The sequence below is a fragment of the Carcharodon carcharias genome, chromosome 20, assembly GCF_017639515.1.
Source record: "Carcharodon carcharias isolate sCarCar2 chromosome 20, sCarCar2.pri, whole genome shotgun sequence".
Classification (NCBI taxonomy): domain Eukaryota; kingdom Metazoa; phylum Chordata; class Chondrichthyes; order Lamniformes; family Lamnidae; genus Carcharodon; species Carcharodon carcharias.
In genome coordinates, this window is record NC_054486.1 from 7432325 (window position 1) to 7458315 (window position 25991).

General features: G+C 40.1%; 1 protein-coding gene across 2 annotated transcripts in view; it reads right to left on the reverse strand.

Moving 5' to 3' along the window:
* Nucleotides 1-25991, reverse strand: part of dph6 (diphthamine biosynthesis 6) — a 230290-nt gene that overhangs the window by 69614 nt on the left and 134685 nt on the right. For both annotated transcript variants that reach the window (XM_041215295.1, XM_041215296.1), the window contains exon 12: nucleotides 21899-22073. In XM_041215295.1, the coding sequence (XP_041071229.1) occupies nucleotides 21899-22073 (175 nt within the window). The remainder of the gene's footprint in view (nucleotides 1-21898; nucleotides 22074-25991) is intronic.

A 25991-nucleotide genomic window follows, 5' to 3' on the forward strand; every position in this document is an offset into this window, starting at 1 on the left:
TTTGCAGCAAGCCCCCTGCTTCTCCTACTTATGAGATGGAGCAGCAGAAATCCTACCTTAATTTCTGACAGATCCAATTTTTGCTGGTGGGAGGAGGGAGGGGGTGTTACTCACACAGGAGGGAAAGCTGAACACAGGAAGGCCATTTAAACTCAGTGCTAAGTTCACACAGAACCTATTTGGCTGGTCCAAGTGCCTTAACTCGCACTGCGGGAGTTACGAATTGATGGAGTAGATCCAAACTCTTGGAGGGCGGATAAGATCTGTTTAAGTGTCGTGGTCTGATGTCTTTTAAATCCCCTGCTCTTTAAACATGAAAGAAACAGGCTGAAACTTGTCCTGATTTGAAATTTCCGGATTCACGTGACTTGCCTCACTAGCGAAAATCTGGCCCACGGTGGGTAATTGGAATGAAAAGGAAGAAATTTTTTTTTTAAATGGAAAATATTACACAAGGATTCTGGAAAAATTATGTAACATAACTTCACACACAGAAATCTTCACATAAAAGATCCAAGAGCAAGAACATGCTGAACATATATGGGTATGACAGCATCTGTAGTTATGTTATTGGACTAATGATCAGGAGACGTGAGTTCAAGTCCCACAATAACAGCTGGGTATTTAAATTCAATTAAATAAAACTGATGTAAGAAACTAGCATCAGTATTGGTGACCATGAAACTAACTTGATTATCTTAAAAACCCATCTGGTTCACTAATGTCCTTTAAAGGACATTATTATATGAATAAAAATTCTGACAAATATCAATTATTAACATATTTTATGATCACTCTGTCTGAACTTTTAATGCATGATCCAAGTCTAGCCAAAGAAAACTTCCTCTGATGGAATAATAAATCCAACCAGGAGCGGAAATAAATCAAAATATGAAAACACTAGTTCAACATACAAAAGGATCAATTGTTGCAATAAATATATGGCAGTCATCCAATTCATATATTGCACCATCCAGAATAAACTTACTTCATACAGGATAACCTAATCACTTTCTCTTACCTGACACAGCACAGGAATAAATGCCTTGCCTCTGTATTTACTTAAAAGGTGTTACATCTGTCACTTCTGGTTGTGACTACAGGTCAGCGATTTGAAACTACTGGGGATAGTTTAACCTCTGGCAAAATGTGAGTTTGAGTCAGGCGTTTTAATGGAGGCAGAGCATGGAAGATGGGATGGGATTGGTTATTTAAATATTGTAATGAGGCTCTGGGCCTCAGGCTTAACCTGCCCTCAAGTTTAACCCAATAGCCAAAGAGAGGTGAAGGCTATTGAGTAGAAAAGATGTGTCTTTTACGGCATGCTTGTGAGTCAAGAGGAGCAATGCTCCCCACAGCCCAAGCTTAACTGCCTGCAATCACACAACCGCACAGCCCCTCCTCGACTCAGGTTAAGAGATTGGAACTGACCCTCCATTACCATACCTCGGTCAGAGACTGACTCTTCTCTCACTCTTTTAACTGATGACCAAAGACCACTGGGATCAGGGACCTCCCCTTCCTCTTCTTCCTGATCAATGACCAAACCCATCCTCCCACCTCCTCTTGTTTGTTCCCACCCAACAGGGACCCGAGCCTGTCAATCAGGCCAGTATCCCGGCAGGAAACCCGCTGGTAACAAATGATGCAGGGTCTGATGTTAAAATTGCAAAATTTCATAGATGCTGCCTGAACGGCAGAGTATGAAAACCACCCCCCCATCCCGCCCCCCCATCTCACCCCCCACATCTCGCCCCCCCATCCCACCGCCCCCCCTCCCCATCCCACCCCCCCATCCCGCCCCCCCCATCCCGCCCCCCACCATCTCGCCCCCCCCCCAATCCCGCCCCTCCCATCCTGCCCCGCCCCCCCCAATCCCGCCACCTCCCCCCCAATCCCGCCGCCCCCCCAATCCCACCACCGTGCATCCATCACTGTTACCAAGTTAGGGCGCAGCATAAGGTATTCATATTTATTCAGCACTATTTTAACTGGCTAATGAGTCTGCTGTGTTTTTTTCCTTTTCAAACAGCTTATTGAGAAACATTACAATGATCTTGATGCTGACATTTTTTGAAAACACCATTTAAATCTCATTTTATGGAATATTTTTTGTCCCATATTCAGGTACATTGCTAAATAACCTGAAATACATCTGCACAACTGTACTGACTGCACATGCATCAATGACACTCAATTCATTCCAGATAGGGACTTTAAATCATTTATCATAGCTGCATTCTAATTCCATCACGTAAAACAAGATTATTCTAATATGGTTGATCTAAGGGCCATTTAATGTATATTTTTCTGTAATTGAACTGACTGGGTGATACTTTTGTATCATTTACATTTTTAAAATGGTGCAATTTGCAATTCTAAGGATGTGATTACAGATACCTGAGGCCTACATTAACCAGGACTCAGGAGTATTTTATGAAACAGCTTTGCTCCGGCCATATCTTAACAGGAGATTAATGAAGGAACGCTTCAGTCATAAGTCCACAAAATGTTCCATCTGAAGATCCTTATTACTGAATCGTTTTAATACAAAAAAGTCCTGTATCAATATTCTGCATCAAAGGTTTACATTCACAGACTTGGGACAAGTGGAAGAAAAGCAGTATTATTAAATACAAAACCTAGTTATCTAGCTGAAAATGACTGCTAAAATGTCAGTAATACAGAATTTCCAATGCTTCCACAGATGGTGCTGGTCTGGGAGATGAAGAAGGCTTGATTCTCAGAATCTGTGCTGAATTAAGTGATTTTATCTGGGATAACATGGTGCTATAATTGAGCTGGGGGAAGGGGGAAGGAGAAGAAAAATCAGTCAGGGTTCTCCTAACCACAAACCACTGAATTTATCCACTGGAAAAGGCATATTTGAAGATTTGGGGTTAAGGCTGGATCAGTCTCAGTCAGGGTGTTCCCCAGCAATGATGGATATACGAGTTTGCCAACATCCATTCCCATTCACACACCACAAATGCTGATTCAGGGTGAGGTGCTGCTACGTCCGGGAGAATGGAGGGAAGAGAAAGGTAACAACTATGAGGGAAACTACATTAGAAAAGAGAGTAACTTAAAAGGAGGTGAATAATATAAATGGGATTCCTTTGCAATAATAAAAGATTAAATTTTTGAATTCTGCATCACAAATTTCTAAATCCGGGTCAATTTTCACCTTTTTTCAGAAGTTTCACTGAAATTTTGATGGTTTTTTTCTGTTGGTATTTGGCCAACGTGCCACTAATGAAGAAAGATAATATTTTATAGTAAGTAGGTAATTCATCCATATTAATTCCATATCCAACAGTCCAACATTTTGATAGTGATTTTCTCTGCGACTATAACCACTGCTAAATATCCAGTAGCCTTATCAGCGTCACATCACTCAATCGCTGCTTTATATACTTAATACAAAATGTTACCAGAGAATTACTTTTGTCACATATGTCTCAGCAAGAACTCTTCGCCAAGGTGTTAGACCCCTCAATGGATGGGATTTCATGCCACTGCAATGGTTAAGCTGTAGTAAAATATAATAGCCTCATCTCTCCCTCTGTGCCAAAAACAACCTGGCAGTCTCGACTGCATAACCTGGAGCAGGAGGTTCCTTTTTGAGTCATGACTCCAGCGTTGGCCCTGAGCAGTCTTCTGACATGGATTTTGCATGGATTAGCCAATTAGTGTCCACAGGGCATGCTCGCCATCCAAGGACAGCGGGCAGGCTCTTGAAGCTGGGGGGGGGGGGGTGCCAATAGAAGGCTTTCCAGCAAGGTAGGAGCTGCAGCCAGCAGCTACTGGTAAGGGAGAGAGAGGGCATAAAACATATGAGAGATAAAAACAGGAGTAGACCATATGCTCTGTCAAGCCTGTTTCGCCATTCAATACATCATGGCTGATCGTCAGCTTCAACTCCACTTTCCCATCCCTTCCTCATATCCCTTGATTCCCTGAGATTGAAAAAAAAATTGTCTATCTCAGCCTTAAAAACATTCAATGATGGTGCACCCACAACCCTCTGGGGTAGAGGATTCCAAAGATTCACAACGTTTTCTCTGTCATGAGTCAAAATCCTGGAACTCCCTTCCTAACAGCACTATGCGTGTATCTACACCACATGGACCGCAATGGTTCAAGAAGGCGGCTCACAACCATCTTCTCGAGGGAAAATTAGGGGTAGACAATAAATACTGACCTAGCCAGTGATGCCCACAACCCATGAAGGAATTTGAAAAAAACTTTGAGGGAAGAAATTTTTCATCATCTCAATCCAAAATGATCGTCCCCTTATCCTGAGACTGTGCCCCCATGTTCTAGGTTCCCCAGCTAGGGGACACACCCTCTCAGTGTCTACCCTGTCAAGGTCCTTCAAATCGTGTATGTTTTAATGAGATCACCTCTCATTCTTCTAAACTGCAGAGAATCTTGAGGTGCCCTCTTAGAACTTGTGAAAGTTTTAAAATATAAGACTCAAGTTCCTCATCCTCAAACTGAATGTGAAATCCTATCATATTATGATCACTCTTCCCCAGAGGATCCTTTACTATGAGGTCATTAATTAATCCCACCTCATTACACATTACCAAGTCTAAAATAGGATTTTCCCTGGTTGTTTCCATAATGTACTGCTCTAAGGAATGTCCTGAGTACATACTTGTGAACTCACCTTCATAGTTATCTTTGCCAATTTGGTTTGTCTAATTTATATGAAGATAAAAAAGCAACCATGATAATTGCAGCATCTTTCTTACAAGACACTATTATTTCTTGAATTATACTCTGTCCTACAGTGTATCTACTTCCACCAGAGACTTTTTCCCTTGCTATTTCTTTTCCCAACACAAACTGATTCTACATCCTGATCTTTTGAGTCAAGATCATTTCTCACATCGACACTGATCTCATCCTTTATTAACAAAGCTAACCCACTTCCTTTTCCTTTTTGCCTATCCTCCCAAAATGTCAAGTACCCCTGAATATTCAGATCCCAGCCTGGGTCACCTTGTAACTATTTCTCTGTAATGGATATCAGATCATCCCATTTTATTTATTTATACATTAATTTGCCTAACTTGTTAAGAATGCTGCGTACATTCAGATAACGAGCCTTTCATTTAGTCTTTTTTCCATTTTTCCCTACTTTGACCTATTTGCTGGTGTACTCTTATGTTTGTACGCTCTATTCTTACTGCAAGCTAACCAGCACATGGTACTTACAGAGATACCTCAAAAATTAATATGCTTGGACTCTTTCTCCTCTGCCCATCTCACCGATGCCTAATTGGATAATTCTATATATGCATTCAAAACTAAACATTGTAGTAGAATCACTGCTCTTCCCAAAAACCTCACGCAAAGTTTAACAATGAAACGTGCTGACAAATTACAGTAAGAAAACTTTACGGGGTATTTATAATCAGATGCAACTCTATTTGCTTCAACGGAACTTCGCAGGGTCATATGGAACGGTGTGGGGGGGGTGGGGGGGGTGGTTTCGGCCCATTGTGCCTGTGCCAGCTCTTTGAATAAGTTTTCTAATTAGTCCCACTTCTAGCTGTTTCCCTATAGCCCTGCAAATTTTGCCTTTTCAAGTATGTATCCAATTCCCAAGAGCACTCTTCAAAAAGAGTATGCTTCTTCCTTAATTTTGGGAGTTTTACCATTCATAAATATCCATGAATTTCCCGGCATAAGATAATAAAGACTTAAAGAGATGATTAATTGAAAAAAAAATAAACCAGACATCATACAATCATATTTTACTCCAATTTGCTATTCTTTTATATTGTAGCAATTACCCAACTGAAACCCTGAGTTTGCTAAAATTGTCCTTTGGGACTCTATTCCCTTTTCTGCATTTAATTTTTATTCAGGTTTTGTTGCAGTATTAACTGAGGTCTTTTGAAGTTAATTTTAATGTATATGTTTGATGTGCCATATTACAACAGTTTGTACATATTGATATGTAAAATCCAATAAAATTGTGAATTAATGAAAATCGAGACCCCTTGTTAATAAAAGTGGATCCTTTTCCTGCTAACTGAATAACTTCAGTTGTACTGCAAATCCCACATCTTGGACCTGATTATATTTACTTTGTTTACAGCACAATTATACAGTCACATTCTTCAGCAAATGTTACATCTCTTCCACACCCCCACCCCACGCATTATGCAATTAATTTGTTCCATCTCTTTTACTACAGTGCATTTATGGAAGTGTTGTGCTATGAGTAACATATTTCCATTTGAATTTCAATAAATATTCTCCAACTGGTAAATTTCTCCTCAGTTAACAAAATCCATCATGGCAGAAATAGATAAAACAATTTTTGGATAAAAGGCAGCTAACTAGGCTAATCATAGAATTAGCATATCTTTCAAAAGGATTACACAGGACTATCATTATATCATTCCAACTCAAGGTACACACTGGTTCGACTAAGATCTAAAACATCTTAGTATTGTTTTAACAGGTTCAAGTCCCATTCGAGGACTTGATGGCACAAAAGGTGTGATCACAATATGGTCAAACAGGCTGATTATCAGCTTGTAAATCAGGGGTGGGGAACCGAGGGCCCATGGGCCGAATCCAGCCCAGAGGAGGAGGATTTCAAAAAATATAGACCAATGACAGCAGTGCTTTCAAAATAGCATTATCATCATCGTTACGAATTTGCTTTGGATAAAAGCGTCAGCTAAATTACTGTAATAATATTTAACAATATAATATTCAGATTCAACCATCGCATTAAAATAGCGGGGTGAGTTGAACGTTTCTGTATTCTAAAAAAAAATATTAAGTTGATTTTTGTGTGTGGGTGGCCTGCGACTGGTTTTGACTGTGTGTGTGAATGGCCAGTGATAAGAAAAAGGTTGTCCACCCCTGCTGCAAATCCTTCCAATGTGCCTGATGGCATGCGGTAAGAGTGGGAGAGCTTCCTGGTCAGTCATACTGTAAAAGGCAATGGCAAACCACTGCAGTACTTTGCCAAGCATCATCATGGACCAATCCATTGGAAGTCCATGGTCCCCAATGCCCTCTTAGGTCATGGTACCTAACAGAGTAGGAGGACACCCATACAGATAATCTCACACTCTACATTTAGTTGCATGCTCTGCTTACTTTTTAAATCATTAAGGAATAATAAAAACTTATTGTCCCTCACTGGCCTGCTCTGTGCTTAAGGAGTCCAACTAATTTCACTGTTCTCTATATGTAATGATATTCACTTATGATAAACTGTTTCTTAGCTGAGTGGAAATACACCAAGGTATAATGAGCATCTCCGTGTACTGTACTGCTCTCTATGGTTCTGTGCATATTTCGCTCAAACATGTGTACAAAATAGGAGAAGTAGGTCACTTGAGCCTGTTCCGCTATTCAACAACATCATGGCTGATCTGATTGTATTTCAAATTCCACATTCCCATCTATCCCCGATAACCTTTGATTTTTTTGCCTAACAAGAGTCCATCTACGTCTGCCTTAAAAAATAGCCAATGACCCCGCATCCACCACCTTCTGAGGCAGAGTTCCAGTCGCACAACCCTCAGAAAAAAAAATTCTCCTCATTTGTCCTAAAAAGGTGACCCCACCTTGTCGAGTCAGTTCAGGACCTCACTCTCCTAAACTCCAGTGGAACCAAGCCCAATCTGTCCAACCTTTCCTCATAAGACAACCCACTCATTCCAGGTATCAACCTAGTAAGCTTTTTCTGAACCGCCTCCAACGCATTGACATTCTTCCTTAAATAAGAAGACAAAAACTGCACACGGTATGTGCGATGTGGTCTCACCAATGCCTTGTATAACAGGAACATAACATTCTTACTTTTATAAAACAAAAACAGAATTACCTGGAAAAACTCAGCAGGTCTGGCAGCATCGGCGGAGAAGAAAAGAGTTGACGTTCTGAGTCCTCATGACCCTTCAACAGAACTAGGTGAATCCTTACTTTTATGTTTAATTCCTGACAGGGTAAAACTTTAATACAGCAAGCCAATACTTTTTTTCCTTTCCTTAAAAGAATTAAAACTCAAAAATCTTACAGACATCCAAATTCATCAAGAAATAACCAATTGCATGAATACCAGTTCACAGCTTTGAACCAAGTGAATCAATGGCTGCAAAAAGAGCAAGATTTTCTAGAGATGACATTACTGCTGAGTGTGATGGTGCATATTTATTTTCTCCTTTTCTCTGCCCCTTTTTAAATGCTGTTCTGTGAATTCTTCCATTTCTGATAATGGGTTTACCCTTGAAACATTAACTCATCTCTTTTCTTCAGAAATGCTAACTAACCTGCTACTCTTTCCATTATTTTCAGGTTTTCTGACAGTCAGCAGCCATTTTTTTTTCAAATTTCCATCGTATTTATTTGTATAATCGGAGATTCATACAAATAAGTCTCTCCTTACTCATTAAATTCACTTCAGTGACTATCGATCCAAATACCCAGACAGTAAATTATCAACAATTATCTGTTTGGAACTACAATATTTCAATCCTGCCATATTGAGGATTTTCCCAAGTTTTGTGGTTTGTTGATTCAATTGGGATGATTATTCATCAAATATTTAGACTTTTGATATACTTTGTACACTCTATCAATTAAAGAACTTGGCCAAGGGGCGAGAATATGGCATAATGTATGGCTTGAACAGCGCAGATAATCTTTAAAGGATGTTTTTTGGTTTCTGTGCAATCAGAATCTGGTCAACCATCTATTTCCATAACATCTGGAAATAGATGTGTGGTTTGATAATGAGTTGATACTGCAATGTACTGGTAAAGATATGGAGGTGTTAATTATTTCTAATGTGTTGCTTACCTGTAATAGGAGTCAAATAAATAAACTAACTGACCACGTTACTATTTCTGTTTCGCTCTTTTGGTATAAAATGGAGGACTGGGAGAGCTCCATTTGATTTAGATATTTCTATGATCCTATTAAAGTCTTTTTATAGTACAGTGCTTGTGACACCTCACAAATCAAAAACATTATACAAAATTCTTTCCAAAAGAATTAAAAATTGTAACCTTTCTCTCTTGGATAATGGTATAGCATATATGTGGTCTTACTATATACGTACACGCTATTTCTTATATTTTTTAGCACTTCTGAAATCCCCAACCCGCAAATGCTCAACTGTCACATACGATCAGTGTTACTTAACTGGCCTTCTAAACCTTGTTATTTCAATATATGTAGTAAACGAAAAGGCAGACATGGCTGAATGTCTTGTAAAATATCACCAAACCTTGCTCAATATTTATATGGTAAATTGCATAACCCGTACGTGCATTAGTTTAGTGGAGGGAAAAATATAAAATGCCAAAAGAATGGCATCATAGTAGTTCGTCCATAAATAGATTGTGGTCATTTCATGACATTGGACCTTTTCTTCTTGCTACGCTACTGTAAATAAGCGTGTTCCCTTGCCTGTCTGCTTTCCTCATGCCCATTTCCAGAAATGCCGCAGCAGATAAGTAACACTGTCATGTCCGTTTTGTCAACTACATGCTGATTATCCTTTCTATTGGCAGTTTGTGAACATTATCAAGGTCAGAAGCAATCACTCAGAAGACACCTCCTGATGCTGTTATAGTTAATGATGATTTCAGTGAGAAGACTCCTTTCAGCAAAGGCAATCTGTTATTAGAATAATGGTAAGCGGGAATTAAGGGACTTCATCCTTTTTAGTTGTTTACTTTAAAAAGCTTTAATAGCTAAGAATGTAAAATATGCAACAAAATTATTCGCTAAATTTAGCAGACAAAGATCATGACTAACAGGCTATATATTTTATATACAGCAAGAATACTTTGTAATTAATCTGCTATTTGGCGATATGTGCTGACTTCATTTCTCCTTGTATTAGGGCAAATGCCCACTGTTTTCAACTGTCTGGACCTCAGCTTTTGACAAATTGGTTGTGAGGCATTTACGACTGATGCACATATCGGAAAATCATTTCTGCCAAGTTTCCTTCGTGACCTGCCCGTGGGACATGACATGCTCCAAGATGCATCGCTCTATCAAACCGCATCTTTCCAGAACAATGCAAATTATGACAAATTCCATCATCCCGCATTATGCGCTTCATGCTAATCTCCCTAATTCGAGAGAATCAGGAGGCTCGCTGTTCTGCTGAAGGGCATGTTGTCTGATTGAATGATGGTGAAAAAACATCCACAATCGCTCTTGCCTCTTAATCCCAGCTGTGCCCACCTCTGCCCTCAAAGCACCATGTATCTCATTCCTTTAACTTCTGCACAAAATTAAGTTATCATCTACTTAGCCTCTCATGTTTAATATACTAGAAATTAATAGTGCTTTAATTCCATGCTAATATGTGCGTATATTTTGGATGGAAAATGTTAATGAACTGAGTTCTACCTCTTCCTGCTGACTTCCCAGGCCTGTCAGACTGTCACATTGGGAATGCAACCACACTGAGAAGCTAGGACTTCTCCCACACTGGCTTCTGAACCAATCATTTAGAAGATGGGATTCAGGCAATTCGCGATCTCAGCAAGTTGACTTTGTGAGGTTATGCTGCTTGCTTTCAGCAATTGGACAACCTGCAGAAGACATTAAAAAAGTCTCCAGCTCACAACCTCATTTTAGGTGATAATACATCTCTGATCCTGAAGGTGGCAGTGTTACTACACGGATGAGAACAGCAGCTAACACAACATGGCAAACAAATTCAATATTCTCCAATATATATGCAAATTTGTACTCAATTAGGATTCCAAGTTATTAAACTGCGGGATTTAAAGCTACAGCATCATCAGAACATTTTAGTTCTGGACACAAACATAATTCCTTCTGAAGTTGTAACAATTCTGCACATGAAGTGCATGCACTGTCAGTGAATCTTCATATTTATGCTATTGGTAGAACAATTACAGAAAGAATATAGACACAAAACAGGAGAAAATAAGTCAATTTTTTCTCCATTAAATAATCAAAATAATTCTAAAATACAGTGCAGTAAAACCAAACTGCCAGGTACAAAAGAGGTGTGCTCTAACACTAGCATTCCTACTCAATCCTACAATTTTCAATTCGCTTGGTTACAGTTTGGAGAATTTTCCTTTTAAAAAACTTTTAATGTGATTTTAGACATAATGAGAATCATTCCTAAGAGACATGATGAATGGATTGTGTGTTTTACTGTTTTAATTGATGCAAATTTTATGGTTTTGTCTTGAATCACTGAGAAAAGATATTTGGACATTAACTTGTTCGGACAGAAGATATTTTTAGTTAGGCCTGAACAGACTCTACTACAATGCCCTAAGTCTATCTATGTAAGTGTGTGACTGTGTGTGAGACTGATAAGAGCCATAGCATCTTGTCTATAGGAATTAAATTGGCAAAAAGATTAAAAACAAAGATATTAACAAGTTCCAAAAAAATTGTGACAGCACACTTACATACATAGGCTAGATCAATTTTAATTAAATGTAGGTACCTTCAACTTACAGCACTGGTACAAAGTCTTAGCTTAAGCCCTCTCCCAATAAAATGCCCCCTCCAGACTACTGAAAGTTCATCTTTGTAAACCAAAGACAGATAGAGTTACAGATGTCACGGCATAGATTTAATTCCACAGTCGTTTGAGCGGCAACAAAAAAATCTTACTGGAGTAAATCAACATGTTTAATACGATAAGTATGAGCTATGAGCAATACTCAGTATATAAAAACTTGCTGTGCAACCTCTTAAAAACTAACACTGACTTATACTGATTCTCTGCATCACTATGGCTGATAAGAATACTTCCTGCTGCACCTTAATAATTTCAGTGACCAGAATGCTGAAGCTATATATTTTTTTTAAGTGTTACCAATGGAGTTCCCCTCTTTGAGATTTCATGGAAGTTACAAAGTAAGTCACCATTTTAAATATAAAAAAAAAATGGCTTAAGGTCAGTGCCTGAGCTTTTGTCTTTGTCTGAGAGATGCTCCACTGAATAGTATATTGAACAGCAGAGGGTGCAGGGAATCTTAACTTACGTGCTGTCATGTCATTTTGTGCCTCGGGGCTCCCAGCCTTCCTAGAACTCTGTAATGGTGCAAAATGGCAGCTCCAATCAGATGGTACACTTTTGAAAATCAATTTTTAATTTATTCTTATTTTTGTAATAAAAGATATAATGCTGCTAAACTTTCAAAGGCAAGGCTTGCTTCGGGGCGAGGTTATGATTCAGCTTTAATATGGAGCATGTTTTAAACTTAAGGGAGGTCCATGATAGCTCTGGTTTAGTAAAGACGCAGGAACAATTGTAAAAAAAAAAGATTAGCAACTGGGCCAATTTTTTGAAAATTATTTTCCCTGTTTGAATAAACGATACCTGCCTTTACATCACGGCTCCTAACTGTGCAAGCGCATATACAGAATCAAAAATATTTTACTCTGATTCTTATTCCATAACTTCTAGAGAATGTCAGTCTGAGAGCTGATTACTGAAGATAATTATTTAGCTTTACCATAAACTGTTTGCACATTAAGTTTACTAAGAGGGCAAGGTATTGCACCAAGCAGTACAGGTGCAAACAGAAGGAAATAGTTTGACTGGGTCCATTCAGGAACAATCTGGGCAGGGTGGCAGTGCTACCAGTTCATTCTTATATTTATTTTTTCGTGGCAGAAGCAGCATTTTTAAGCATAGGACCTAGGAACAGGAGAAGGCCATTCAGCCCTTCAAGCCTGCTCCGCCATTCAATAAGATCATGGCTGATCTAATTGTGGTCATAATTCCACTTTCCTGTCTGCTCCCCACTACCCTTGACTCCCTTGTCTATCAAAAATCACAACAGTAGAAGTTCCAGCATTGATTGAATTGTTCTTTAAATCAGGAAGAAAAGATATACGTTACTAAGTATGTCTATCAAAATATACTTGTCATTTGCTCATTTTGACCTTCCAAAAACTAAGGGAATTTACAACCAAAATCAGTGATCAGTCTCGGGTGACTCTTTAAAATCCACACTGACTGCTTTGAAAATACATGGCTGAAAATATGTCTCATTTTGGATACCTGGTCCAGTAACTCCTCCACCCTAATTATTCTTTTAAAAAACATAAAATGTGCAATCGTTTCTAATATGGTAGCTGCTCTCTTTCATCATCACAGTAAATGATTATAACAGACAACATTTTGAGCAGCCTGAAATTTCTCCCCGACCACTCCTGATTATTATATTCTCCAATGGGCACATTAAAGTATTATGAATTTTGGTATGCAGTGGAAAGGTAAAGTATGCCCATCTTAAAACTGCCCCAACCATTAATGCCTAGTGGAAAATCCAGGCTACTGTTTGCTATATTTTGCAAACAATTAACATTAGGTATTAGGTTTCTCCAGAATACAATTTAAAAAAGAAAACCACAGAGTGAAAAATATATTTCTCAGAAAGTGAAAAAAAAAAAACCCCTGTCCTCAAAGGAGTAAAAGCGCAGGAAAGATATTCATAACTATGCACTTTAAAACACTGTTCATAATGTTCCCTCTATTCATGTTTTATAGCCTTTATGCAGGCCCACTTTTACAACATTATACAGATGCACATTCAATATTTATTGCTGTGGGATGAAGGGATCTTGGGTTTCTCACTCTGCTTCCAGCAAGTTCAGCACCTTAAGAAGTAAGTGACTATTTTAGTATCATTGCAGAAAAAGGCACTAGGCACACCCTACACTTGCTGTGACTTGTTGACATGAACCAGGGCAGGCAGAAACCAATAATACATGAAGTGCTGTTCAGAGGCAATTAGGATCAGTTGTCAAGGCTGGACCATTAATGAAGGAACATGTCAGCCGAGCCACAGACCTCAGCATTTGAGGGCGAGAAGCCGATTTAGTGTGACAGATCGAGTCCTTCCAATGTCCTCAGCAGTACATGCTAATACCAGTCTTAACAACACAGTGTGGCAGTGTATAATGCAACTAACATGGACTTTGATTCAACAAAATGACTGCTGCCACTGCTAGTCCATCTCACTTCAACTGCAGATAAGGTTACCCAGCTAATAATTACCGGTTTGCCATACTCTTCCTTCTCCAACCGACTGTGTCCTTAACACACCCAGTTCACCTATCTTTCTTACAGATGAGACTCACAAGAAAATGCGAAGATAAGCGCAACAATATTTTATTCCCTGCACAATCAGCAATCTATGTTTCTGGCTGATTTTAAATATCACAGAAAATTCTTAATAACTGCAAGTTGAAACACCTGCTCTAAGGAGTCCAAAGGATGTGGGTGAACATATCTGGCTCACATCCTCCTGTGTTTTTTTTTTAAACAAGTCAAGAAAACTTGCATATATGCAAAAAAAAGACACAAATCAAAATAATAACATTAACAAGAATTCAGCTGCATAACAAATGTGCCGTGAGCCCTTTTGTCAATGCAGTGCTCGTATAGCACCAGATTTTCATTTGGTCTCACTACGTGTACCTTCACTTTTTGTCACACTGCACAATTCTCTCATACAAAGGTATGTTTTACTTTCAAGGGTCAGTGAATATTTTGTGGCTATAATATACATTAAAGGAACATTGCTTATATCATGCTGATCAGTAGATCTGCACATTATATCGAACACTGTCTTCAGTAATGTTCTGTTACCTGCATCTTGATATATAGAAAATGTATAATATATCTGAACCTTCTTATAAGCGGGACCTTCTCCCTATTGCAGCAATTTATATCACTCTCATCAGTGAAACATGGTGATGTGTATATACATGAACACAAATACCAATGAAGCATCAGCATTATATATAAACTAAAAAAGATAGAAACTTAAATTCTGTCCACAATTCATCATAAGTTTAGTACTGTGAGTGCCTCATGAGGGTACCTTCTGAAGTGACTGCCTCATGATAGCAAAATAAAATGAATAAACACTTATATTTTAATAGGATACTCTATTGATGTCTCGTATCTATTAAAGGGAACCTGAAGGTAACGATACGCTTCAATATAAAACCGAGTAAGGGGAGGTTCAAAACTAAAATGGAGAGATGCCTGTTGTTTTTTGATAAAATTCAGGACTGTCCAATGGACACAACTCCATGCTGAGCTCCTTTACAGACATCATCAGCATGGATCTGAAATTTTTATTTTACAATTTAAGTGACATACCACGGTGAAGCTAGAGATAGCTGCACCTAGGGCAGCTATTTCATGAGATTAATGGTGGTCATTGAGAGCACAGAAAGACTTGGTGCAATTGTGCAAGATCACAAATGCCCTACAGTCTAATGCATTCTCCAGAAACCCTGCTCTGTAAATGATACTTAACTTTCTGTTTAAGGAAGGGATAAAATTCCAGACACAGTCAATGGGACAGAGTGCTGTAAACAAGAGACATTGGGACAACTTGTGTTGGGGCAGCAGTAGCTGGGGACAACACTGCCTCAGCCATTTCTGGTAGCCCCAACCCAATCCTGTGCCAATCAGGCAATTACTTAGAGTAATTAGTATACTTTCATATTCCATACTGTATGTCGTTGATAAGCTTTGCTTTTCTATTCAACAAGACTGGTTTTATAACTAATAAGTTTGTTGTTTATTGAAAAAAGCCTGGTTAAAGTCTTTTTTATTCTACATAACAGTAGTGAAGATAGACGATTGGCCATATTGGTGAGTGAATCAAACTTTTAAACTAATGGTGTGACCTGTGAAGTAGTGGGGCTAGATCACCCGCACACTCCTCCCATCCCACTCGTAAAAAGAAGTGAACATGCTGTAATTTTTATGTTGCTGACATGAACATGTAACCCTTTCTTAAGGGCTTACAATTCTCATGTTGCTAACTCATCTGTTAACTGCTTAGAACAAAAGGAAAATATTGCCAATGCTGGAAATCTAAAATAAAAACAGAGAATGCTGGAAGCATTCAGCAACTCAGGCAGCAACTGCAGAGAAAAAAAAGTGTTAATGTTTCAGGTTGAAGCCCATTCTGATGAAAGATAATCGATCAGAAATGTTAATCCTATTTCCATCTCTGTAGACTATTCTCCTTTAGGCTTAAAGGAGTCCATGGCTTTGGGCTGGACAGAGTCCAGGAACAACAGATGAATTCTCTTTGTTATCTTCCAAACAGGTGTACATGATTTCATATGTAATCGTACTGGCACTGGAGCTAGTATTACAGTTGAGCCTTCAAAGGATTCACATTATTCTTTTCCAGAGATCTTTGCCAGTGGTTTTACTCCTTTAGATTTCATTTTATTACTAAGCCAGGGTGCTGAAGGTTTGTAACTGACCGATTTGTAACCTGTGTATGTGGAATAGGATAAACCTTTCTCTAAAGAGATGCATTGTCTTGTCAGTTCAGCAATAAAGACAATACACCTCTTATCCATCCAATAACCAACAATGGTTTGTACTGGCACAATTTATGCTTGCCTTTCCAATAGGGAGGTAATCTTTCTTCAGACGATGGTCTTACCACCAGAGTAGACAAATTTTTCATTTCATCCAACAGTTTACTAGCAAAACGTATAACAGAGTGGGGCTACGTATGGTTCCCTGAGGGGACCCTGTAAAAGTCTTGTGACTGTGTAGCATTTGTCTCTTTAAGGTGGTGCAATGTCTGTGTTGTCCCAGAAGGCACATATTCAGATCAGTAACTCATTAGATAAGTGACATGAGATCAGCTTCTAAATGTGGCGAGGATTTTTTAATTCTAGAAATGTCGAGAGGTGTTACTCTGATTGAGTTGGACAATAAAGTTCTTCGATTTCTACACCATTAGATTGAGAGATCAAAAAATCATCTCACTCTGAAACCAAATTAGTGACAAAACAGCAGGTTTTTGATGTTATGAGCCTTTAAATCACTGTGGTTTAATGAAGTTGGCAGCAGGGATAATGGTTTGTAATTACTAGGGTCCAACCTTTTGTGAACGGCAGAACATTGGATGTTTCCCATCTGGATGAGACAATATCAACTGTCTAATCAACTGAAATAGGTGAGCTACAGAGGTAACCAATTTCTTGGTTAGCACTTCAACGTCTTCAGCAGCTATACCATTAGGATCGTCGGTTCTTCACAACCATGTTCTTGAAGGGGAATCTTCTTATTTCTGGTTTCAGATCTTGATTTGACTCATTGGGTTTGATTTGAACTCCTTGACAGGAACATGGCAGAGCAGCTAAATGGTCCGTGAGTTCCAGCGGGGAACTTCAGACAACTTTAAGCGGCTGGGCCTCGAAAGAGTGCCGCTTGCCAATATGTTGACAAAACAGCCTTATCATTATAATAGGGTGGCAGGAGCCACTGCTGAGGACCCACAAAAGAGGTCCTTGGCACAAACTAGGTGCTTCCGATAAAGAATCCCAGAGTAGGGGAGGTCCAGTGTTTTCCTGTGGGGCTCGAGGAAGCTTGCCTGCTCCTCCTGGCCCTCAAAACAACTAAACAGAGAATGTAAAACTCACCTCTTCTTTCCTTGGCTCCCGTCGCCAACAGGTTAGGCTTGGTGGGCAAGTTACTATTGCTTCCCTGCTCAGGCCTCAGTTTAAAAATAACAGAATGGGACATTGAGCCCATTCTGCAAAGTTAATAACGAGTAAGCCTGCTCCCGCCACCCACCCCCAACCCCCCCAACTCCACCCCACCCCGACCCCCCTTCCCCCCTCAGCTTGGGGCCAATTCATTACCACCTGCACTTAAAGCAGTTGGGCAGATCAGGCAGGAAAGGAGGAGTTAAGTCCCCAGCCCCCGTTTCAGCCTTAACTGTCTTCCCAGCAACTCCAGCCACTCCCCACCCACCCCCTCCGCTTAAAACCTGGTTTCTGCCAGGCGGGGGAGTTAAAATCAAACTCATTGTACTTTAGAACACTTGGATGGAAACTGTGTTGTGATCTTGCTTTTTAATGAATTTCTAGCTCAAGGAACCTGTACAACCGGCAGGTGGATATCATGTGACATCATCCTTTTAAAGAATGGGGATAGTGGGTGGAACCAGATATCTGAGAATTATGCAACATGCTGCTGATCTCAGTCCTCTGGCAATCGGATGATGGAGTCTATTCATACCACGCCGTTCAGCACAGAGAAAGGTTACCTTGCCCTATTGGTTGTTTAATCTTTTCCATTCACTGCTTCAGAGCTAATGCTGCAGCATCATTTTTATTAAATCCAAACTGTAGCCCAAAGCCAATATTTAGCAATTTGAATACAAAACGATGCTCTGCAGCATTAAACATGATCTGCTTGGACCTGCCTGGATGAAATTCTGTATCTACCAACAGGTAGTGGGAGGAAGGCCAGCTTGGGATTGCAACTTTCCTGCTTGAGACTATTCAAATAGTTCCAGTTTAAACATCCGATTAAAATAAGGGAGTCTGAGCACAACCTATAACGGGTTATAATAGGTTTAACTTTAACTTTGAAACTTAGCCTAGTGACTTTAAGTACTAATACTGCCCCTTTGTCAATCTTAACCTATAGCAATCTGACGATAATATTGCTGCACCTGTACTTCCTAGTCCTACCCTGTGCAGTTGATGAACAATGCCATCTGAAGTGGCCGAGCAAGGCACTCAGTTGTAAGAGCAATTCTACGAAGCATCATCACCACAAGGCTGCAGCGATACAAGAAGGCAGCTCGCCAACACTTCTCCAAAATAACAAAGGAACATACAATAAATGTGATCTTGCTGGCGTTGCCTAAACCCTGAGAACAATGTTTACTTAAATTATGAAACAGTGAGCTCCTTAAGAGACCTGAGCGAAATGGGAGAAAGTAATTCATGGAGTGAGCTGCAAGGTGAACAGCATATTCTTGTTTCTTATCTACAAAAAGTGAATCAATATCTATCCAGAAGTTTTAGTGTTTTCATGACTCAATAAATTTTTTTAACAATTTGTAGCATATTTTTTCAGTATAACAACTTAGATTATGACTGAGGTGTTTCTAATTATGAAAGGATGGGGCAGGGTAAATAGAAACAGATTCTTTCCAGTATTTGGAGGGTATTCAATAAGGGACAATAGATATAAAATTAAATGCAAGGGATTTGGAACAGGAGAAAGATCTTCACACAGACTTGTGAGGTTATGAAATTCACTCCAAGTGAAAATGCTTGAAGCAGAAACTAAGCCAACATACACAATTAGATTATATAGATGGACAAGGGACAAGTGGGTGAAAGGATTTGTAACAGAACAGGTAAACAATTATTCACTTGCATGGCATTATAAACACCAACATAAGACAAATGACCCATCTTGTGTTGTGATGTCTTTGTGGTTCTTGCACATTGCCAAGGCTAAATACAGGCATGACTTCTAATGTCTTATTATTCATCCATCTGTCCTCTTACACCTGATAGCGTACTCTTCAAATATCTCCAACTACAATCAAACAACATTTCAGCTTTCTTAAAAAAGGTTACAACTCTTTGACACAACAGCTATCTGTTACATTTTGAGCCGTTTATGACTTACACCTAACTCAAATCAATATCAGCCACAACATGTGCAGTTTTGTTATGCAGTATCCGTCTGTCACACAGCTATATCACTTGATGCAGATGACACAAAGTCAAAATCGTTTGAAAAATGAACAATCACATCAGTTCTATATTGGTTAGGCACTGGTTTGACGTATGTTGCAAGACTACTCTGCAACATCCGGCAAGCAGAGCGGAAGACCTAGATGGTCTAGATCTAGACACTTGCTGTTGATAAGGTCTGTAAAAATCTTTTACAGCCTCTTCACATGAATTGTGTGTGTTTTACTTTTGCTTTCTATTGTAGCATTGAACTGGACAAAGTAACTTTTTAAATGGAATAACACAACTTGCTCAAAATAAACAGGAACAGTGTGGTTTGTTCACTTCTTAAGAACTTTTGCAATATAGATCTCCATTTCTCTAGAAAGGGTCTAACACATCCACAAATACTGCAGTCTATTTCACATTGGCATTTGCATTAGAGTAAAATGTCCACTTCAACACTTCAAGAATCATTTTCTAATAACTGACAATTCAAGAGATGTGATTAGGTTTGCACTATGCTGATCAGCTAGTTTTAAACTATTTTTATAAATGTATTTCAGTAACAATAAACAAAATATTTTATAGTTCACTGGGAACAGATTTTTTTTTACAATTTCCTATTAATTTGATTAATCCTTTTAGTCAATCAGCAATAGACTATATTCTTGTGCTGTTTTACTTCACAAGTCATGTGAAGATGTTAACCACTGTTATTGCCTCTAGCACCTCAAATTATTGGTGTATTATTTCATGCATGTACTGTCTTTTTATCAATTACTTTTGAAGTAATGTTAATAGACTAGGAAATTGAGACATTTATGAAGTATAGGCAGTGTTTATGAAAAAAAATCCATAAAATATGACAAAGGCAAAGCCTTGATAAAAGCTGCTTTTTAATAGATTATGGCAAAATGATCCTGCCAGAAGCTGACAACTGACTCCTCTGAGATCACTCATTTTTATGGGATTAATTTTTTCGTACTATAAATGAAGTTAAGCATCCTAATTGATCTGTACACACAGTACAGTATTTCAGCAGAAAACCTTATAACCTTCCTTATACTCTGTTATGCTGATTCTTAGTTAATTATCTTCTACTGATAACTGAGAAAGACATTTCTGCTGGCAAATTAAGCTGATCGTTTTCCTGACTTAGTCTGAATTTTATTCTACCTAAAATGATTCTTGCCAACCATCAGCTTTGGTTTCAATAAGAGTTTGTCATTTATCTCATCAATTTTATTGACTACTAAAGGGGAACAAATATTTAAAAAACAACAATTTGGCTAAAATACTCAAAGCAAAAGTTAATGAGCTATCATTATAATCCCCTACAATAATTATGACCATGGCTTTAGGCAAAATGTTCTCCAGAGATTACTAAAGTATGAAAATCACTATTTTATCATTTTCACTGTAAAACACAAAGATTGTCTTCACCTCTCCAAAACTGAATGATGTACAGTAGAAATTCTTACACCTTGAGCTTCTGGGTTTGAATCCTCTTTGAGTGGGTTGGATTTAAGTCTCTCTCAGATTTATTTTTAAAGAGTCCTGATTGGGATTTTCGTAGTCCCATTCCGGTTTATATTGGAAATGAATCCACATTACAAAACCATTTCCACATTGAGCAACAATTAATACCTAAATTAAAAACCGTGTGTTCCTTTCTTTCAAAAGATCTTTTCAGTTGATATCATACTGTGACTCAAGGCACAACAGTATGGGAGGACAAACAAAAGAGGCAACATTCTTTAAAGCAGAAAATCAGCCCACTGGTGATTCTGGCACCTGTTTGGGCTGTATTAACCGAACTAAAAGGCTCCTGCCTCCAGGTACCTACAGCTGCCTGCACCAAACAGAGGCGACAGTTGTTAGAGCTCTGTCGATAAATACCTCCATTGCCGTTGTAGTATATAATTTTACATATAAAAGATATGATGTTTTGGATCAATTTTAATGACTCAAATCACTTAAACGTTATTAACATGCTGTGGTTAAAATGGCTATTTTGCATCAATGCATCAGTCTTGTTCTTAGCACAATACACACAGCTACAACAACATATGATTTTCTCTTGCGGTTTCTAACATAGTCAGCAGTAGTTCTCACCTCCCTACAGGAACATCATTAGCTGCAGGCTACTATGGTAATTAGCTACCGGAGTTGAGAAGTTCTGTTGGTAAAATATCTTGCTTCCTTATGCACTGAGTTTGCTATCACAACATAACAGATACATTCTGGAGAGAAGGTACTTATTAAGATCAAAAATGATGCAGGTCTTAACTAATGCAATTTAGTACAGGAAGGATATTCCTTGCTTACCTAATCAGTCCTTAGCACCATCATTGCTTACCTTGATTGACTGGCTGTAAGGTCCTATGTTAGCAGGAGCCCAGTGTGAAATACTTTGAACGTGCATGACCTCCTTTTGCTGTTTGATTGTATCCCGCAAAGTTAACTCACTTGTGTGCACAAGGCAATCAACTTGAAGTGGTGCTCCACCTGGTAGTGGGGCTTCCACACAAACCCTGGAAAAAACACAAGGGGAAAAAAAATTAGTATAACCTTCTTGCATCGTTTCAACTTTAGCACTTTCACTTGGACCCAGACATTTTTCTGAGACAATTCACTCTTATTTCCGCGCCCCCACCACCCCCCCCACCCCCCATCCTTGAGAGCTAATTTATTTAGAACCTGTAAGTATTCAACCAAAGCTCGAGAACTAATCGTTACTTCAAAATGCACATCGTTTGTGCTGTTTGAATAAACAAATAACTGCAACCAAGTTATTCATATTTATTTAGAAGAGGTTTTTAAACTTTTCTATGTAGAGGCTCCTGTCTGAATTGTTGAAGGGAAGTGTCAGCTCGCCTAGGGAAAACAGTGCTATACTGTAGTTCCAGAAAGCTTATATTAGTCCATAGCTACAGGAATAAGTGCCAGTAGGTTGCTGAATAAAGAAAATCAATGCTGCCTAAATCAAGATTTGATCACCTCACCACCAATATAAAACCAAGCAGCACCAGACCGCCACAGAAGCCTTCAGATTATGAAGAAATTGCTTCACCACGTACAGTATAAAACCCATCACCAACAACTAAATTATTGAAAGCTGTAAAATTAAAAGCAAATAAATGATGAGACCAAGGGTGCTTGCAGGTTGGGATTACAGGAGGCAGTGGATAGAAAGTGAAGGAAAGAGGCTTTCATCTTAATTTACATAGCAGTTTACATACAATGGCATGAATTCAAGTGCAGTACAGCACCTCAGAGGAGGCAGTTCTCCTGGGTTGAGATGAAAATAGATTAATTTGTGGTAGCATTCTAAAAAAATTGCCAAAAAATTCTTTCTCTGCTTCAATCAAGATTCTTGATCATACAGGAGGAAAGGGCAGTTCAGTCTGGGGTAGTTTATGGATATAACTGGAAAACAAGCATAACCTATCCAATACTGTACCTTCAGAATAACTGGATTAAGCCTATAGTATCTGCTGAGATAGCTAGGTCAAATTAGACTGTTAGGTAAAATATAAACTCCAGATCAAATTGCTCCTCTGTCACAGGTCAATCCAAAATCCCCATTCTTTCTGCATGGACCAATCACAGGCAAGGCCCAGAACTTTACATGGCCTGTGTGGGAGGGGGGGGGGGTGACTCCCGAATGCCATTGCGTTACATCGCGGGATTACGCTAGGCAGGTATACGTGAATGTCGGAGGTGTGCCCGCCATCAATTAAAGGGCCAATCGACTCCAATTTTGAGAGGTCCGTTCATTTTTACGCTTGGCGCACAGGGCAGGTGGGAATCACATATTTTCAACTTTCTGGATCCAGGGCGGGATATAAGGGCCAGAAGGAACAGAAAAGTGAGCAGGTGGCGTTTAAAACTGAGTTGTGAGTCTGTGCATTACTGATTATTTAGTGAATCATCCTGTTCATTGGCATTAGTTTAGGAGGCTTAAATCATTTCAGAGGCTTTTTGCAGACAGGCCTCATCATAATTAAGGTCAAACCCCGCCAAGCAGAGGGTCTGAGACAGGCACTGTTTATTCTGTTGGAGGGACTTCCTCTGATGAGGATGAGAGGGCTTGGGAAAGGAGAATGGTTGGCCGCAAACAGCATCATAGAGTCTGCTCTCAAGTCCAAGAAGTGGAACCTGAAGGGGTTGAAGGCCAGCAAACATTGCAAGGGAGAAGGGGCAGAAGAAAGCATCAGTACCCTGCTGGAAGAGTCTACAGGCTGAGATCCAGTTGCCTTGACCGAAGTCCAGTGCCAATGAAGGCTCCATCTCTCAAGGTAGAGGGTGACCTGAATATGCAAGATGATAGGGCCCGAGATAGGTTCCAAATGGGTAGGTGAGTACCCAATGCCAGTGGCGCTAAAGGTAACTGTTGCCGTTAATTTTTATGCCTCGGGTTTGTTCCGGGGTCTTTGGGAGATCTTTGTAGAGCCTCATAGTTTGCAGCGTACAGCTGCACAAGGCTTGTGACAGGTTCATCATTCAGAAGGGTCAGCACCTTTACACATTACAAAACAGGTGAGGACAGCCAGGCAGAGCCATCCAAGGACGCACGTCAATTGCAGGCTTTCCAAGGAGTCATCGATTGTACACAAGTGCCCACCAAGGCACCAGCTGGAGAGCCGGGGGCCTTCGTAAGTCAAAAGTGGTTCCGCTATCCGAATGTCCAGCTAGTGTGCGATCGCCAGCAGGAGATCCTGCAGGTTTGTGCTCGATATCCTGGGAGCTGCCGTGATTCATATATTCCATGTCACTCCCAGGTGATAAGGCTGTTCATAGCCCCTGCACATTTGGATGGATGGCTGGCTGCTCGGGAGGATCTCTGCAATGTACTCCAGAACACGCTTCCCTTATAGTGGTTATGTGCTGTGCCCTTCGCGATCTGGATCTGTCAAGAGGAGGTCAGATGGCGGGTGAAGAAAGCGACATGCTTCCAGAAGCTGCTGCTGAGGTAGAATCTAGCGGTGACTCCGAGGAAGAGCCTGATCAGCCTCAGGGTCATGAAGATGATCCAGCAATGAGGCAGCTTTCGGGAGCCAGGAAGATCTTGATTCAAAGGAGTTTCCAGTAGGCCTCCAAAGTCAGGAATCCAAAGCTTTGCAAACTGATAGTCACTTGGCAGCTCAGGACTCATGAGGCACTCCTGGCACCATCTTCTGCCCTGTTCCTTCTTCTGAAATAACTATCCAGCCCAACTGATGTCTTACACAGAGTTGCAGACTTCCCCTCACTATAACATAAAGCACAATAAGGCCATTTGACTTAACATCACATTTTAATAGTGAAGCATGCCAACTATACAGAATATATACAAGTGACAATGAGAAAGAATTCACCCGTGAAAGCTCTTCTGTGATTGTAGTAATATAAATTTCCGCTTGCAAGTGCTACGTCTAGTGCCTCCCCCTTGCCGGCAGCTGCATTGGAGGCAGGCTGCTGACTCGGACACTCCGTCGGCCTTGATGACTTTGGCGGCTGTCTTCTGGTCGCTGGGGCCTGTGTGGGCCCCGACTAGGTGGGAGAGCCCAGCGCCATGGCTGGACACTCCTCAGTCATCATGGTCTCCTCAGAAGCGACAATCACTGGCAATGGAGCAGAGGAGGACCCTGAGAGGAGCCTTCAGATGCATGGAGCTGCAGGTCATCTGCCAACGTGAGGTTTGCTTGAATCTCCCTGCTCACCATAGATGGACGTGCAGCTAGCAGAGTCACTAGGTGCCTCATCCATTGGCAGTGAGCTGCTGAGGTCAATGTCAGTGTGTGGGCCCACGGGGTTGAACACAACCCCAGAAACCTCCGAGTTCCTGGAGCTGCTGCTCTATGAGAGTTGCCAATCTCCTTATGGAGGAAGCTGAAGGTCAACACAGTGTTCCTTTCTGCATGGACTCCTCCATTGTACAGACCATGGTATGCAAACCCTCAGGAATCTCCACGTGCATCCCACTGGACATCTAGTGTTTGCCACCTAACAGATGACTCCAGAGGCTCATCATCTGCCTGGGGTTCAGCAGAGCGGAGAAAGACATTGATCCTCTTCCAGTGCTGCAACCAGGTCCCACGGACTATCCCCCGGCCGCTGACTAGAGTTGCCACCTCTGACCAAGTCTTCTTCGTTAGGTGTGGAGGTCCCCTCTTGGCGTCTTGTGATAGCGATATTTCCCGTTGATCACTGACAGCATTTATTAGAACCTATAGGCAGTCATCAGAGAAGCAAGGGTGGGGGGGGCGCTAATTGGTGTCGACCAGTTCCACTCTGTTTACCACAGCTTCTGGCTCTCGAGGACATTGCTATCCTCTGGGTACACTTCTTTCCTCCTCACTTTCAGACTTCGGTTTTCAATGCCACTTTAAAGTTGCAAAAAAAATTCTCTCCCACAGTTCTTCTTCAGACACATGCACTCATGCATTTGCTTTTAAGCCCCCGCCCAC